The sequence below is a fragment of the Centruroides vittatus genome, unplaced genomic scaffold (assembly GCF_030686945.1).
Source record: "Centruroides vittatus isolate TY-2023 unplaced genomic scaffold, ASM3068694v2 contig_1907, whole genome shotgun sequence".
In the NCBI taxonomy this organism is placed as follows: domain Eukaryota; kingdom Metazoa; phylum Arthropoda; class Arachnida; order Scorpiones; family Buthidae; genus Centruroides; species Centruroides vittatus.
The window spans coordinates 113,283-131,639 of record NW_027121173.1 but is presented as its reverse complement, the minus strand read 5'-3'; the positions used below and the strand labels follow the sequence as shown (position 1 = coordinate 131,639).

Sequence of the window (18,357 nt, the reverse complement as noted above, 5' to 3'; positions counted from 1 at the left end):
GTTTAGTAAAACTTTCTAGATTGATACTTGAATAAATGACTTCTACAACTTTATTTAAATAACTTTTAGTGAAATAAAAAATACAATCAGTTAGCCTTATTTTAGAAAATTATAATTACTTTCACATAATTTGGAATTTAATATTTTGTCTTCAGAAGAAACCAGAAATAAAGGAATATGCAGGGCAGTTCTTTCCTCAATTTTCTGTTAAAATTTTTGAAAATTAAATGCTGAATTTTGAAAGCATTTAAAGATTAAAATTTGCATAATTTAAAATAAAGTTTCCTGATTTTGCTATGATTTAATTAAAGAATAACAAGAAAATTTTAACATAAAATTGTGATATGTTAACAAGCTATTTTGATTTAAAGTTTTAATAAGTGTTTAAATGAAAATTATTCACAGGACAAATAACTTTTATCTTATGTTTAAATGAGATAAAAATCAACAATATTTCATATTAATGCAAAAATTAATTTTGTGATATAAAATAAGTAGTCACAGCAGTACAAATAATTAAAAAGTGTTTTTACATATTAAAAATATTTAATTTACCTTAAAAATACTTTCCGCAATTTCTTCAATGTTTTGAAAGTGTTCCGATGTTTTTCATTTGATTCAAAAATAAAGATATTCTGAACAAATTTGAAACTAATTTCATTAAATACTTTCAATATATAATTAATGTTAATTTCATATTTCAGTTTATTTCTGCAAACACGTTTGGAATCTTGTGTTCAGTATTCTGTGATTTGAGATATAATAAAGGAAGCATTGATAATGAGCAAATGATACAAAATGAATATGAGGTAAATATTTTGCAATTAAACAGTAATTTTAACAGAAGATAGGCTTGAATTAAAAAATATTTATTTTTCTCTAAATATAAATTATTACATTTATAATATGAACTCTGAACTATTTTCTATGTTGCGTTTATTATTCATTTTTCTATAACGATTTTATTACTGTTACAGAATAAAATGTATTCGTTTTAATTATGAATATTAATGTTCATTGAAAATTTTTATCTAAATCAGTTTATTTTATATTTACTTTAAATTTTTATAAGTAAATTTTATTTTGAAAGCTCCTAACTGAATAATTAATATAAATTAACATCTTGTAAGGTATTTGCTAATTGAGAGGGGATTTTATAAGAAATGCTCTTATTTAGATGTTTATTAGTGAAGAAAATCCAGAAAACTTTATGCAGCTGGCCTATTGATGAGGTGCAAACCCATGACCAGTGTTCAGTGGTTTTATCCATTCACTTTTACTTTCCCTGCTGTTATGTATACATAACAAGAGAAAGTATGGGAATCATGTCAGATCTCACCTTTCCAATTTCATGCAAATCTTCATGTTTTGAGATACCCTGAACCAGTGGCGTGTCGTGACATTTGAAGCTGACTTATAGGGGCAATCAATTAATTGCGCATCCGGGCCTGTTCATATTCGTTTGTTTGATAAGCCAGTAAAAACCATACACTTCTTTAAATGTATTTTTAATAGAGTATCTGACGTACAGTACAGTACTTAATAAATAAGAAAGTTTAATATAATTTCCTCTGTTATTAGATTCAATAAATTCCCTATGCCCTCTAAATGCCAATTCTTGCTTTGAGAAAAAACATATAACATCTATTAATTTAGATATATCTGTTAATCGTAATTATCTTGTTATAATTTTCAATATTTATTTTATATTGTCTGCCAATGTTAAATTCTATTCCGCTTTGAATTCCAAATTGCTTCAATTTTACGAAAGAATCGACATTCACCATAAATTTTATCGTCAAAATGTCGAAATTTTTTTGTCGACGTATTTATATTTAATTTAGGCATTGGTCTTTCTCTTTTAATAATGTTTTCTTTTTCATTGTATGGTCTTGAGCCAGAACTTTTTTAAATAAATTTTTTAGTCACTAGCCACAATATAAGGGCTAAAATTAAAATTATCAGAAAAACTTACTTGGTAAAACAAAATGTGTGACGAATATACATACCTAGTACAAAAAATTGTTCAATTGTATGAATATACTTTTAAAGAAACTTATAATTAAATATAACTTTGTGAAGAAACGTACATAAAAATAACAAAATATTCTTTACTTTTTAAATCTTAAAACAATCCACTTAGTGAAATAGCTCACTACGAGTGGCTAATGAATGGAATCAGAGACTGTCCAGGTAGGTGTGTGCGTGCCAAATCCCAAGGGTGCCGATACCGGTCAATGTCAAATGCCTCTTTTGTCGCATCACTAGTATATATCAAAGGACGCAACAGGGTTGTTGTAGATTTTAAACGTTTCTCACCAAAGCTGTAAAAATCGAAATATGTTAAACTTAACAGATTGTCCGTCGTTCATTTTAGGACCAAGTGTCCATGGAAATTTCCAAAATTTACAACTTTTCGGTCATTCTCGTTGAACTGGAAAAATTTCTGTTTTTATTACATCTAATATTATGAAGAGATCAGACCCCACTGTACTCGGCAAGAGATTGGTTCGGTTAAGCTTCTGTTTAAGTAAAATTTCGGCTCTTTCATCAGGGTTTTATTTATGTTCCTAATTCCCTAATCGCTTAATTATTTAACTACTACTTAAGTAGAAATAAGTTAAAACCAGTTACTTTGTACTTGAATATTTGTAGTCTTGGGGAAAAGTGGAAAGACAAATTTTTATGACAACCAATACATAAATCGTAAATTTAAGGAAAATAAATTCTAGAGCTTTTTTTGTACCTCATGCGTCTCATTCATTAAATTTAATTGTAAATGATGCTGCCAAAATAACAGTTAATTTTTTTAACATTATACAAGAATTGTACATGTTTTTTCTGCATCCCCTTACAGATGGGACATACTAACTCGTAATATCACCGGTTTAACATTGAAATCCGTAAGTAATATAAGATGGGAAAGCAGAATAAACGCGGAATAAATATATCAAATATTTTAATGGATTTTTTTTAACTGTCAACTATACAGAACTATCATAAAAAATGCCAGTAAATTCCTATCGGTTGGGTTAAGTTATAAATCTAGTCTACTCGTGATTCACATAATCGGGTGAGAGCTGCCGAATATCTTGCAGGCAGGTGCAAGAGCGTAGCGAGTCAATGGGTCAAGTGGAGCAAGATGATATAAATTGATAGAGGATATGAATTGTATGTAGGTAAAATAAAAACAATTCATAAAGTTTTAATCATTTATTATGTACTGGAGAAGAAATATCTTAATTAACACATTTTTTTAACTTACAAGAAGCCCAAGAAGATTATTTTAATTAAAACTTAGTATTTAAATAATTTTTATGGAATTTCTAGGGGGCAGCTGCCCCCTCCTGCCTCCTTGGTGACGCCCTTGAGCAGGCGACTAACAGCCCAGAACCAGTCCTGGATAGAAACATTGGAAGCGTTATACGAGTGTAGCTTCTACCAGCTAAACCAGCTGAGGTTGGTGCTCTGTAAAGCGTATGCGCCAATGCCTTCTGGCTGCTTTACACCATTCAATAATTCTCGTCGTAAAAGCTGTCTCGAAAGCGCTTCCATTCCGCCACTGACATTTGAATATACAATATCAATCTTATCGTTTTTATCATATGTAGTATAGAAATTTGTAATAAGATACATAATGCAGTTATAATAAAATATTAATTTTAATTAATTCAAAGTACGTTAAAATATGAAAATTTATATTTTCGAAAATTCAAGGGAAGCAGCGCTTCCATCACTTCCAATGATGGCACGCCACTGCCCTGAACCCAAAAAAGTAAAAAAGAAGGCAGAAACATTCTGTGGATATGTGTGTGTATGTTGGCATCTATTTCGCTTATTATCTCAGGATGGGGTGAAGATAATGAAATGAAATTTTGCATGGTAGCTTGTATATAAAGGGGCATTGATGCTATTATAATTTATTTTTCAGACAATAGAAAAACAAATATGGAATCCACGATTAATAAATGATAACTCTGGAATACAGGTAATGAAGGCCTACATTTTATTTAATTCTCTCAATTAAATAATTAGTTACATAATGCTACATTAGTGATAATTTCACAAATTTCTCTCACAATTAATAATGTATATTTTAGGTTATTTTATTTTGTTGAAAAGAATTGCATTAAAGATTTTTTTTTAATATTTCCTATAATGACATATTACAATGAAAAACATAACACAAAAAATTAATGTTTTACAATTTACTTTATTTTTTACACTTTGAAATGAAAAATAAAGTTCATATATTATTAATAAGAAGTTCTTTAATTTAAATACAAATTGAGTGATTCTATTATTTATTATTATTATTAATCTTCTAAAAAAAAATTCTTAACTCCATACTGATTTAGTCAAAGATCAATATCATCAAATTGATATTAATATTTAGATCATATATTAAGAAAAATATTAAGTAATAATAAGAAATAAGAAATAATATTTAGAAAAATATCAAAAATTTACCTTATTTATGTTTCTAGCATATAATTTTTATGTTATAAATCAGAATAAAATTATGAAATAAAAAAAAATATATATATATATATAGTCGAGTCCGCATAAGTCGACACCCCAAGGGGAAGTGAAAATGTGTCGAGTTATCCGATGTGACAACTTAAGCGAAGTTGGAAAAAAAACCACAAAACTACAATTAGGAAAATACAGTAGTGCGTTATACAGTAGTATAGGCTTACAATACATTGTGTCCTCCATTTACAATTACTCTGTAGACGAAAAACTGAAAAATTCGTTTAGTGTTGTTTGTTTTGAGCACTTAACTGTCTCGACTTTCTTTTTCAACGATCATGAATACCTCGAAAACATCATCTTTGCAATTGTCAATTGTTGGCAAGTAACGTCTAAGGATTCTTAATGCCTCTAGCGTGAGAAAATGCAAAATTGGATTCTGGTGTGACATTGATGTAGATTGTATATTTTCTTTTTGTTTATCTGTTATTATTTTATACATAAAAATAGATAAAATGTTAAGGCATTTTTATTAATATGTGTATATATGTACATATTGATAAAAATGCCTTAACATTTTATCTATTTTATTAATATATATATACAGTCAAACCTGTTTTTATGCAGGGGATAGGGACCGCATTAAAAAAACGCATTAAAAAAAATCTCACGAAACTTCACGAATGGCTGTAAATAATAGTTTTCGCAACACAATTAAAAAAATAATTTTTTTATGCGGTCAACAGGGACCGCATAAAAAAAGTCTCACATAGAAAATAACTCAAAACCGTACGAAATAGAATTTATTGACAACAGATGTCAGCACTTGACTGCATCGTCTGGTCTATCGTCTGTTTTACATATTTTTGTCCAGGTGGTGTTTTGTTGACTTAAAAAGTAAATTATTTCATTTTTCGCATATTCATGCAATAATATTACTATAATAAGTGCATTTATGCTATAATAAGTTTATTTAGCTATAATAAGTCAACGTAAGACATTACGAATCGCACAAGACTAGTCGCCAACTATACCGCACAAATTAAAAATTCGCATTAAAAAAATCGCACAAATAAAAATCGCACATAAAAGGAGCGCATAAAAACAGGTTTGACTGTATATATATATATATATTAATTATATATTAATAAATAAATCGACTTTCCCTCCTGAAAAATTAAGTTTGCACCACACGTGTGGAGTGAATTCATTTTTTCAGGAGGGGTGACGACTTATCAGTGTGTGGGACAGCAAAAGTATGTCGACTTATCCAGAGTTAAACTACAAATCTACAGACGTGATAGTGTCAAGTAAACTGGAGGTTTTTAACATTAATGCCTGTGTAAGTTGGCCAGGACCACAGAAAACTGACTACTTAACCGATGGTGTCGAGTTATCCAGGTGTCGACTTATGCGGACTCGACTGTACATATTTTTATATTTTTAATATGTTTTTCCTTATATACTTCATTCTGCATTTTCTGTCAATAACTTGTTCTTGAAAATCAGACATTTTGTTGGAAAATGTTAACTGCAAGCCTATTTTCCATTACTTTAAAATAAAAAAGAAATTATAATATGTTAAAACTAAATCTTTCAACTACTTTTCAAAATCATTACTAAAACACAATAAAATACTTATATATAAATAAAAAACAGTTATTATATATTACAGACTATCATATTACAAGTAACATGCTTTAAACGTTGCTTTATGATCACCAAACAATTAATGTAGTTGAAAACAAAGTTGTTTTGTATGCATTAACATGTGTAGTCTGCATGAAATACTACAAGTGTTGTGATATAGCATGGCAAATAACATCCAGCAATAAATTTATTAGAAAAAAATGGGCAGAAATAACAAAAATAAGGAATAAATTGCAATAAATTTTTAAGAATGTCTCTGTGTTTGATACTTCTACAAACTATAGAATTGATTGACTATTGAAAGACACCATAAAAGCAAGTTTACATATCTCTTGTTGATACTTTGCTTTCAAAATGTCTACATATAATTTTGACATTTTGCCACTTGTATGGGAATGTTACTGGAGACTTTTCCTACACATTATTTTGTTAAAAATGTTGTATCTATGTATATATTATTTTCCCTACATAATTTTTTTAAATTTTGTGTATTAAAAACCACAAAATATTCTACTGGAAAAACCCCACACAATTTTAAGTGCAATACAGACATTCTGGGGAATTGTATTCAGTGGTGATATTCAGCGAGTTCGCACAGGTTCGGCTGAACCCGTTGTTAAAATTTTCAGTTTTTCTAAACGGGTTCACTCGAACCCGTTGGTAAAATTTTCAGTTTTCCAAACCTTGTTAAACACACGGAACATTTCTAAGTGGTTTTGTTTTTTTTTTAAATATATTAAAATATACGTATTATACTCTGTAATACTACTAAACTAGAGCCTTATACCCCGTTTGTACCGAGCATTTCAATTTAGATTGTGAGCAAGGTCGGGGACTATGTCTTGGTGCAATCTCTCTTGACCATTTCAATCTCTACCGAAATGAGGTTTAATCGCAATTGATTCAAGAGAGTTCTTGAAACTAGATCCAGTCATAAGAGAGATCCCACAATCCCACGCGCGCGAGATAATACAAGATGTTTGTGGAACGTGTCGGGCTATGGACAGCGAAATAAAAAGGATATTGTATTATGAGAGATGATTATGTCTGTTTACTATGAGTGGTGCCATCTGGGGTGAAAAATTTCTCTGCCTAAAAAAACAAAAAAAAAACAAAAAAAAAAAATGGTCGACAGCTCTAATATACTATTGTTACCTGGTCTTCGCCCAGGACCCCTTATGTTCCAAATACACCACTGATTATTAGATATATTGCAAGAAAAGGTATTGTATTTATTTCTAGCCAAAACTTCCATTTTGTTTGTCGGCAATTGTTCGGGAAAAATTTTCTGCTAGCGAACCCTTTGTTAAATATTTCGAATATCATCACTGATTGTATTGTACTTAAAACTGTGTGGAGTTTTTCTAGTAGACTATTGTTTGGTTTTTAATACTCAAATTATACTTAAAATAAATGCTTTTTTTATCTACACTCTTAAATTTTGTATAGTTACAATTCTAAAATTATACAACTTGTCATCTCATCTATCTGTACCTTATGGTTCTAATGGTTTTGCAGGTTTCATGCTCATTTTTTATATGTTTTATGTGCACTAGATGGTGTAAATAAGATATGCTGTAATCCAGTAATATATATTTATAATTAAGAAATTCGTTTAGGATAAAAAAAATACATAAAAAATATTTATAAAAATTTAATTTAATGTTATTTATTATACAGAGACAAGAGATTCTACACTTGGGATTATTATGTCTTTATAAGTTCGAAGAGGAGTTTGGAAGACATCCATATATTGGGTATTATTAATATGTACATTTATCTTATACAAAATGTTTAATTTATATTTCATTTTTTTTTTTTTTATATAGGAATGAAAAAGATCACAATACATTTTTAAACCTGGCAGAAAGTTTAAAAGAAAAATTTTCAGTTAGTATAATTTTTAACATTTTAAAAAGAATTTATTATCATCTTTTATTATATGCTATCTAGCATTCATTTACTTTAAATCATGTAAATTTAAAATATATTTTACTCAATGTACATGAGTGGCGTGCCGTGACATGTGATGATAGAGAAGCTATGTTTCTGTAAAAAGCCTACTTCCAGGGGCAATCAGTTAATTGCGCGTCAGTAATGGTCTAGGATCCATTCGTACGTGCGTGGTGGCAGAAGAGACAAAGACAACAAGTATCTGACAAAAACCGTTTATTTTAACATAAGTAAACATACACTATGTACGAAATTGTTTGCTTTTATGACAATCAACTGTTCGGACGTCCTGAGCATCAATGTGGTTCTTCGATGGTCGATCGAAGGTGGCCCCGGGACAGTGACGTCAATAAATCTGTAAGACATGGGGTGACTTCGTCCGTTAGAGTCGGGGACACGGTTTACGAGTAAGTCTGAAGTGGCACGGGTTACAGGTTGGCTCAATAGACGAGAAATTGTTTTTTGTTTTTTTTGCGCATTTACACACAGCGTTTTGGTTATTTGGGACGTTAACCGAGTGCCAGGTGTCCTCGATTGTCGGAGAAATAAAAAACTTAATCAAACACCTTACATTAAAAATCTCTCAGCGAATATTAAGGTGTTTGATTAAGTTTTTTATTTATTTAATTCTGCTGGGCAAGGGTATGATTTATATTGTCGGAGAGTATATCAATCCCCGTTCTTTTTTTCATCCATTTCAATTGTCATTCTCCCTCAATCACGCTTCCTGAGTGGTTGGTCCCTCGTTACTAAACGTAACGAGACTCTTACCTGGAGCGCGAGAAAAGTCAAAATCGAAGACGAATTCGATCTTCCACCGATTATAGGACGACTTCCTTCCGCAATATATGGTTTCTGCCTGGCAGTTTGATATAAACAATGGGTGTCCGACTACAAACGACTTTTACCTATGTTTTTTTAAACTAATAAATTTTTCTCTAAATTAACCGTTTTTTTGCGTCTTTCGTGACGGGTCAAACCCGTCCAGTACATCACATTTCCATAAAAATTTTAAACAAATACTGGAAATGACAAAAATAAACAATTTATGTATTTTAGTTCTAAAATACAAATAATACATACATAATACAATAATAATAAATATATATAATATGTGATACAAACAATGATAGAAAAACTTGTTTTATTAATTTCTTATAAACTAACTCTATTCAGCGATTTTTTCCGCAAAGTCGTAAATTACTTTATCATAAAAGTCGCTGGTCGTCGACTCCATCGACGTATTTAAAAGCTCTTTTTCTATCGAAAGCAACGCTAGAGACCACAATCTTCCTCCGACCGAGTGTTCTTGGCCAATGTATGAATTCGCTTCGTGATCGAAAAACTGCGCTCAACAGACTCACCGGTAGATGGTACCGTAAAAATTAATGATATTAAATCATATAATTCTTATAGTACGTCTTTGTTCGAATCGACATTAATTATAATATGTTTTATGTCTAAGAGTTACTTATCAATATAGTCCAGACACGAATATAAATATTGCGATTTGCTACATAATTTAGATAAATCAAAAAATTTCCCATAAAATTTGCTTCATTTAAAGAATTAAAACACGCTTGGAAAAATTGTAAATAATTTTAATATGAAAAACATCTAAAAGTGATAAAAATTCTAAAGATTTTATGTCTGAAAATCTGTCAATATAATTATAATTTTCTTTTAATTATACTGTAATTAAATATAACTTTGCAAAAAAAACATACATAAAAATAACATTGAATACTCTTTACTTTTTAAATCTTAAACAATTCACTTAGTCAGATAGCTAAGGGATAGAATCGTTGGAAGCGTTACACATTTGTAGTTTCCACCAGCTAAATCGGCTGAGGTTGGTGCTCTGTAAAGTGCATGCGCCAATGCCCTCTGGTTGTTTTACACCATTCAGTTATTCTCGTCGTGGAAGCTGTCTCGTAAGCGCTTCCATTCCGCCACTGACATTCGAATATACAATAGCAATCTTATCTTTTTTTCACATGTAGTATAGAAATTTGTAATATGATGGATAATGCAGTTATAATAAAATATTAATTTTAATTAATTCAAAGTACGTTAAAATATGAAAATTTATATTGTAGAAAATACAAGGGAAGCGGCGCTTCCATTGCTTCCAATGACGGCACGCCACTGATGTACATTATTTACAAAATTCTGTATTTCTTAGTTATAAAGAATGAATCGAATTTGCTGTATATGCTGTTGAATATCTGTTTTTCTTTCATGATTTCTTCATTATTGACAGTCTTCTAAACTTAAAATTTTCATTAATCTTAGTTACCATTCTTTTCTACATCCTTGTCTCTTGCCCTCTTATGTTTATGCTATTCAGAATGTTTTTTTCATTTTATTCTTGATTGATCTTTCCTTTTTTTGCTCTCTTGTTCCCAAACCACAGTCACCTTTAGTGTTTTCCCTAATGTTTTGATCAGCATTTCATTTCATAAAACAGAAAAATATGTAACAGAACTTTTAAAATTCAATTTTAATATTAGTATTTTATAATTATCAAATAATGAATTAATAATTTTTTGTTGTATTTGGTCAAAAATTGGAAGCGTACATAGAATGCTGATTTAAATTTAAAGATTTGATTAGTATTAAAATTCAGAATAAATAACAATAATATAAATAGATGGCAATTAGTATTAAATTATTTTTTGCATATTATTATATTTATTTCTATCGCTTCAAAAGTTTTAATGAGGTCAGCACCCTTCTGCACTTAACCATTATGTACTTACATTTATTGAATATAGTTTAATTAATTTCAAGTAACCTTTTGTGCTTGTTTTTCCAAATTTCTCAACATTATATTTATGGTTATGCTATTTTGTCAAATTTTAATCTGCTGATATAAATTACTGTAATGTATTTTCAGAGGTATGTTATGTCGACGTAAATATAATAATTATTTATTAATAATAATTAAAATTTTTCAATTAGATAAGGAGCTACATCATCGTTATCATCTCTATTCAAATTAAATAGAGAAAAATTATCGAATAGATATATACATATAAGATATTAAGTTAAATCATAATTATAAAAATATTAGTCAATTAAAAAGTATTATAATTAAATTTTATTAAAAAGCAGTTATGTAAATTTTAATAATGACGTTATTCTCTTCTAATATATGTATATACACAACATATATAATTAATTTTTGTGTTTATTTTTCAGATTATTCAAATAGATAAAAATTTGTTTGAATTATTACTATCGAATTCAAATAGAACCCTGCCAATTCTTTCGACATTTGTGGGCGGTATTGTTTCACAAGAGGTTTTAAAATCAATAACAAAGAAATTTGATCATCTTAATCATTGGGTAATTATCATACAAGACATTAATTTTTAACATATAATTCGTATATATAGCTACTATAAACCTGAAATTATTTAGAAATATTTTTATTTAAATATCATTTAATTATGTGAAGTATTTGATAATTGTTAATAATATACATTTTTAATAGTAACTATATGAGAAATTTTTAATGAAGTGTGTAAATTGATAATTTAAAATATGTTTCAGATTCATTTCTGTACACCTGAAATTGTAAATAATGATCCAGTGAATGTTGGAAGGTAATTAAAAGTTAATTAATTGAAAAATTATTTGTAAATATTATTATGAAATATTAGATAATTGAGCTTAACAAAACATGTACTAGATTATCTCAAATCATATGTTAAATTATTATAAGCTGAATTTTCTGTTTACTGAAATTAAGCAATAATAGATTAGTATTAGACAACAGTAATTTTAATTAATGAAAACTGTGTAAAAAATGTTTAAATGTTATTTATTTATCTACAATTATGAAGTGAATCCATTGACTACTGCTTCCAATAATTTAAGATGCAAATGTTTATAAATGTTTTTGAAAACATTAACATTAGCCAACTGCATGCTGAGGAGACAAAAGAGTACAACTACCTTTCTGAGAGCTTTAACTTTAAATTCAATTTAAATCTTCCAGAATTTTTTTAGCTGTTTTACTTTGGATGTTATCTCTGATCTGATCACGCCTTACCTGTACTGTTAGGGATCTGACTTGAATCATAATGGTTTGAGTAATAGTGTGAATTCGTATAAACAGTTCTGGATTTTAAAGGAATAAATTATTTTTATTCCTTTATTCCTTATCCCCTATTCCTTATTTTTATTCCTTAAATGAATTTCACATTTAATAAATTTGTAAAAACACAAATCATAAATTTACAATTTTGGTTTGCTATATATTAAGATTAATCTTAATGTGTCAGAATATTAAACTTTTCAACACTTCTTATTTGCGTTCATACAAATTATGTAATAAAGCTGCTATTATTTATGCTGTAAATCTCCCTGTACACCAGTGTTTCCCAACATGGGGCCCACGCCCCACAAGGGGCAATTTGATTGTTAAGGGGGGCAATTCGAAACTCATCCAGAGTTTAAGTTAACCGTATAGCTGCTGTATGCCATATTTATTGTAAATATTGATTTAAGTTAGTTTTAATTTTCTTTGTTTCCCTTTCCTTCTAGAACTTTCCTTTATAACCCTTTTCCCTTGGGGTGGGATTAACAATTCTGGGAACCACTGAGAACAAAGAGATGAACGAGGCCCTGAGGCCGGTGAAAGAGGAGAAAGAACATTCTTTGCCCAGACCTTGAGGTGGGCAGACGTGAGTTGTGGTGTTCCAGGTCGCGTTTGGCAATGACTGGAAAGTGCAAGAGACTTTGATGAAAGGATTGGGTTTTATCGTGGTTACAATAAAACAGTGTGACAATTAAGTGCAAGAAAAAACTTCAACAAACACGGCAACAAGAGACCTTCCAAAAGAGTTCAACATATATGTTGGGGGGCATAAGAATTTTAGAAAGGCTTAGGTGGGGCATAGCACAAAAAAGGTTGGGAAACACTACTGTACACGTTTCTTGCTGATATAATTAGTTTATTATTAGTATAATAGCCTTAATCCGTGTATGTGTGACTTCATTATAACTCCTGCTGTCTTTGTCCAATTCAGATGAAAATTTGCTTAGGTGCTTTTTATGTTTCAACAAAAAGGTATAGACTACTTAATTTGAAAATATATATAAAATTTAATAAATTTTAAATATAAAAACAATTTATGTTTTATCCAAGGGATTGTGCTGATGAAACTTTAGAAGTTTTACAGCTAAATTATTGTTGTAAATACAACTTTAAATAGAATTTGAAATAAAATTTTAAAATTCAATTGTTAAATTAAAAAACAGCTGCATCGTTCACTTACGCAAGAAATGTTTTAAAAAAATTTCTATTGTGATTGTTTGCTACTCTATTGTTCAATCAAAAGTAATGATCTAATGAGTCTGTTATTTAAAAATGTATTATCATGCATCTAAGTAATGTACATACAATAATTTGTAGAAATATTAACTGTTCTTCTTGAATTTCTTGAAATCTCTACTCTTCTCAATTCTTTAATCTCTACTTTCTCACAGAAAGAGGTCTATGTATGTTTCAGTATTGCAGATTATATTTATAATTTCTGCAAAATAGCTCACATGTATTTATATAGTGGTGGCCAAAGGTCCCATTGTATAATGCATATCTGACTACATTTTTAAAGCTTTTTTTCTTAAAGTTAAATTTATGTAATTTTAATTTAAAAATTTATAGGTGTTAATAAATGAAATAAGATTTTTTAGTGATGATAATTGTGAAAGTGAAATAGTTGTTTTTTAAATACTAAAATTAATTAATTTTTTTCAGTAAGAATATGTCATCAATCTGCATTGATGGAAAATTATTAGAGAAATTAAAGAATATTAATTTATTTATGGTAAGAATGTAACATTCAAATTATATTAATTATTTATTATCAGAATTATATTAATAATGAAATCATTGATTATTGGTATGTACTTGTGTTTTAATTTGATGATATAAATTATTTAGAATTAATTAAGCTTAGAATTTTTAATTACTTTTTTAAATTATGCAAATTCTTATATAAAAAACTGATTTAAACATTAATCTATAATTAATACTCATGGTTAGACCTTACATCATTATATGTAAGGTTGTAGTCATAAAGCTGTTTAAGTCACAGTGGTTTTGAAAATATCTCCTTGTTTATTTAAACTGTAGGTTTATTGTCATATATAACAATAAATTATAAAAAATAAATAATGGATGAATTTTGGCACAAATGGATCAATTAATTATTTTTGTGTATATACAAATGAAATTGATAAACTCTTCTTAAAATCTGAAAGGTATATTTTAAAATAGGATTTATTAAGTTTTAAAATTAAGCATTTATTAATTTTTCAAAGTAAAACAGACTCCTAAATAATTTAGTAACAGTCTGTTTAATTTATAATTGTCAGTCTTACATTCTTTAATAGTTAAATTTAAATAATAAAAACTGAAATTGAAGTAGGTTACAGTGGAACCTTGCTTAATGAGCATGATTTGTTCCAGAACCTTATTCGTAATGCAAAACACTCGTTAAGCGAAACAATTTTTTCCATAGAAATTAATGTAAAATATCATAATGCGTTCCATTCTGAAAGAAATACTCAAATACTGTATTTATTTGCATATAAGACAAGGTTTTTATTCATTTTTCACTGCTTCAAAAACTTGGGTCATCCTATATGCATGAGTGAAGTATCCTTTGTGCTTTTGCAATAATTTTTGTGAACTGTGTATAGTTCATGCAGCCGTTAAAGCAGAGTGCTATCGAGGTCAAGGTGAATGTCCCTTTTAAAGAGATGATCCGAAAATAGCTGGTCACTTAGCAATGATTATAAATGTAGTTATTTTATATTTGTTAAATTGGTATTTTTAATGAACATTTGTACATTCTGGATCATTAAAAATAAACTTTTTCCTGTCATGTGCATTATAAATTTTTGGTTTTGGTATGTGGATACCAGGTGATCGCATCAAGAAAACGTGGTTGTTTGCCTTAATAGGTGCATTTGATGATAATTTATTTGTTATGAAACAAAAAATTAGAATTATATTAATAAATCTAATTTTCTTTATTTTGATCCTTAATGTCACCCCTTGTCCTATATACAAGGTCGTCTTATACGTGAGTAAATATAGTATTTTACGTATAACGTTTATTCAAAGAAAATTATACAATATACATTGTTAAGGAGTGTGAACCATCATCGTCTTTTCTTCTAGCATGGAATGAACCGACTGGAATGCAAATTCGATTTGCAGAAAACAAAAAAATCACAGATAATAGCATAATGGAGCATGCACACAATCCAGGACTTCTTCTCTCCTTGTTACTCGTTATGCGAAACTTGTTAAGCAAGTCATTTTTTAAAAATTTGATTTGCTTGTTATGTGAGGTGCTTATTAAGCGAGGTTCCACTGTATTTGTTACAAATCATAATTAGCCTAAACTGCTCTTAATAGAAATGTACTCAATGTTACATTTCACATACAGAAGTAATTATCTATAATGCATAATGATGTTTTGTTATATTATATAGTGACTCCTGTTTATCAGGATTTTTTAAAATTTTATTATAGGCATTTGGGTCACATGAGCAAAAAGTTTGAGAAATGTTGGTCTAGACCAGTAGTTCTCAATCTTTTTACATCTGTGGAACACAATTCATATACTTTTTATTTTGCAGGAACATTTGCATTAATATATTCAAAAATTGATAAGTGATTGCAGGTTTACTATTCTCACAAAACAATGAAGCAATAAGCTAATAAACTTTATTGTATTGAATTAAATGGTAAACATGGAATTTTTGATGAATACAGTAATATGTTGCAGTACATTAGAATTAATAAGTCATAAAAAAATATTAAATGATTTTAGAAATTACATTATAAGATATTTTGGTGTATATGTACTTAATTCAATCAAATACGTTTGAATTTCTTGAATAAAATTACAGTATTTCTGTTTTTTGAATAGGTTGGATGTGGAAGTATCAGCTGTGAAGTTTTGAAAAATCTTGCATTGTTAAATGCATCTATTGGACAAGGAAAGGTAAAACTTAAATAGTTGCTTTATCAACATCTATACTTTTTGAAAATTCTTGGACATCAAACAAATGTTTTTCTTAATCTTAAGTTATTTCAAGCCTTTCAACTCATCATTACAGATACAAAAATTGTTGTAGCAGAAATACAACTCGGATTTTCTCAATGGTTTTGGACGTTTGGATTCTGTCCTTTATTTTGTTAAACAGTAACAATTTTTATATCTCTAACAATGGGTTGAAAGGTCTAAGAGTGTTCAGATTAGGAAAGATTTATTTGACCTCCAAGAAAACAGATAAGTGTAGATGTTAACGTCGTTAAAGGTTAAAGTTGATTTATTAGACTTTAAAATAATAATAATTACGTATTTAAAAATTATTTACTAGTAGAGGATTTTATTATAAATAAACAAATAATATTTATGTTATACATTTTAATGTATAAATTGCATATTTATCAAAAAAAAAATAAAATAAAATAAAGTTCAGATAAAAGACAGAAAAAATTGTGCACTATAGGTTAAGTGATTAAAACATTCAGCCCATTGTCAAATACCATATTTACTCACGTATAAGATGATCTCATATATATGACAAGGTGTGACTCTAAGGATCAAAATAAAGAAAATTAGATTTATTAATACAATTCTAATTTTATTTCATTTAATCACAAATAAAATATTATCAAATGCATGTATTAAGGCAAACATTGTTGTTTGCTTTAATACACGATGAATGAAAAACAAAACCAAAACATAATGCACATGACTGGAAAAAGTTTATTTTTAATGATTCAGAATGTGCTAATATTCATTAAAAATAACAATTTAACTAATATGAAATAACCACATTTATAAGCATTGCTAAGTGATCTGTATTTCATTAATGGTTTTATAAGTAATAAGGAACTATTTTCTGTGGACAAATGAGATGCAACGCAGTTTTTAATTGAGGGACATACGTTTTGGAATACTCCTGGAACCAATTACCTATGTAAGGTGAAGTATACCTGTATATCACCGATCTACACATAAAACCTGATATCATTTAAAGTTTTATGTACTGCTTCATGAATTGCTTTTAACACATATTTGAAGTTATAAACCATGTTCCTGTAAAGGAAGGATTTGCTTTGAATTTACTAATTAATATATTCTAATAATTTAAAAAATATATTTTTTTTGTAAAACACAAAATAAATAACTTTATTTATGTAAAATGTGTGTTACAAAATATGTTATAACATACCCAAAACGATTAGAATGATCTATCTAACTTCTGAATAAAAATGTATATCACAGTATTAAATTCATTCATTAGTGAAGAAATGTTATAAGTGAATGATGATTTATTTTGCTATGTAGTTAGTGTTATGTACGTATTTACTCTTCAAAATCTAAAATTTTATTAATTTATAAAATAAAACAATATATTAAAGGTACATAGAAAGTTAGATTAAATCTTCTAATATTGAGTGATCAACAAAAATAGAACTCGTGAGCTCTGTGAGGAGTTTGATGATGCTCTGAGTCAAACTTAGCAGAGTCATGAGTTATGGTGTTGCCTAGCCTGACTTACAACATTGACAAACTTCTTGTAATTATAAAAATATGTATAATACATTTTTATAAAAAGTTAACAAAAATTTTAAAAAATATGACAGCAGTCAATTAATTTTATGTTTTTATTTTTGCAGATTATAATTTCCGATGACAGTATTATTGGAAAATCGCATGTGACACAACATTTTCTTTATTCAAGGAATCGTATAAATGTATACATTATATTTATTTCTGAAATTATAATTAATTAAGTCCAATAAAAGTTTAAAATCTATTTAGCAAAAGTTCAAACATATATTGGGTTGTTCGGAAAGTTCGTAGCGATTTTTGATAGCCGACAGTTGAGACACCGATTGACGCAAAAATGATTAGAATTGTACAAACCAATGAATATTACGATAAATGACCTTGAGCTGCGTCCGTTACAAAAAACTGTTACGATTATTCAAATAGTGTTTAATTTGTCTCATTGCAAAAATGGATGCGAACAACATACATTATCGACACTTGTTTCTTTTCTTTTTTCGTAAAGGCAAAAATGCTGTACAAACAGCAAAAAAGATATGTGATGTTTATGGTGGGAGTGCTGTTTCAGAATCAACTGTTCGAAAGTGGTTTGCAAAATTTAAAACGGGTAATTTCAGCCTTGAAGATGCTCCTCGCTCGGGAAGACCTCCTGTTATTGAAGAGGACC

At 28.4% G+C, this 18,357-nt stretch overlaps 1 protein-coding gene across 1 annotated transcript in view; it reads left to right on the top strand.

The window, feature by feature from the left end:
• Positions 1 to 18,357, top strand: part of LOC136970299 (ubiquitin-like modifier-activating enzyme 6) — a 68,743-nt gene that overhangs the window by 11,641 nt on the left and 38,745 nt on the right. The window contains exons 8-16 of the mRNA XM_067264712.1: positions 705 to 809; positions 3,932 to 3,988; positions 7,804 to 7,880; positions 7,953 to 8,013; positions 11,281 to 11,427; positions 11,635 to 11,687; positions 13,847 to 13,916; positions 16,035 to 16,109; positions 17,798 to 17,875. Coding sequence (XP_067120813.1) covers positions 705 to 809; positions 3,932 to 3,988; positions 7,804 to 7,880; positions 7,953 to 8,013; positions 11,281 to 11,427; positions 11,635 to 11,687; positions 13,847 to 13,916; positions 16,035 to 16,109; positions 17,798 to 17,875 — 723 coding nt within the window. The remainder of the gene's footprint in view (positions 1 to 704; positions 810 to 3,931; positions 3,989 to 7,803; positions 7,881 to 7,952; positions 8,014 to 11,280; positions 11,428 to 11,634; positions 11,688 to 13,846; positions 13,917 to 16,034; positions 16,110 to 17,797; positions 17,876 to 18,357) is intronic.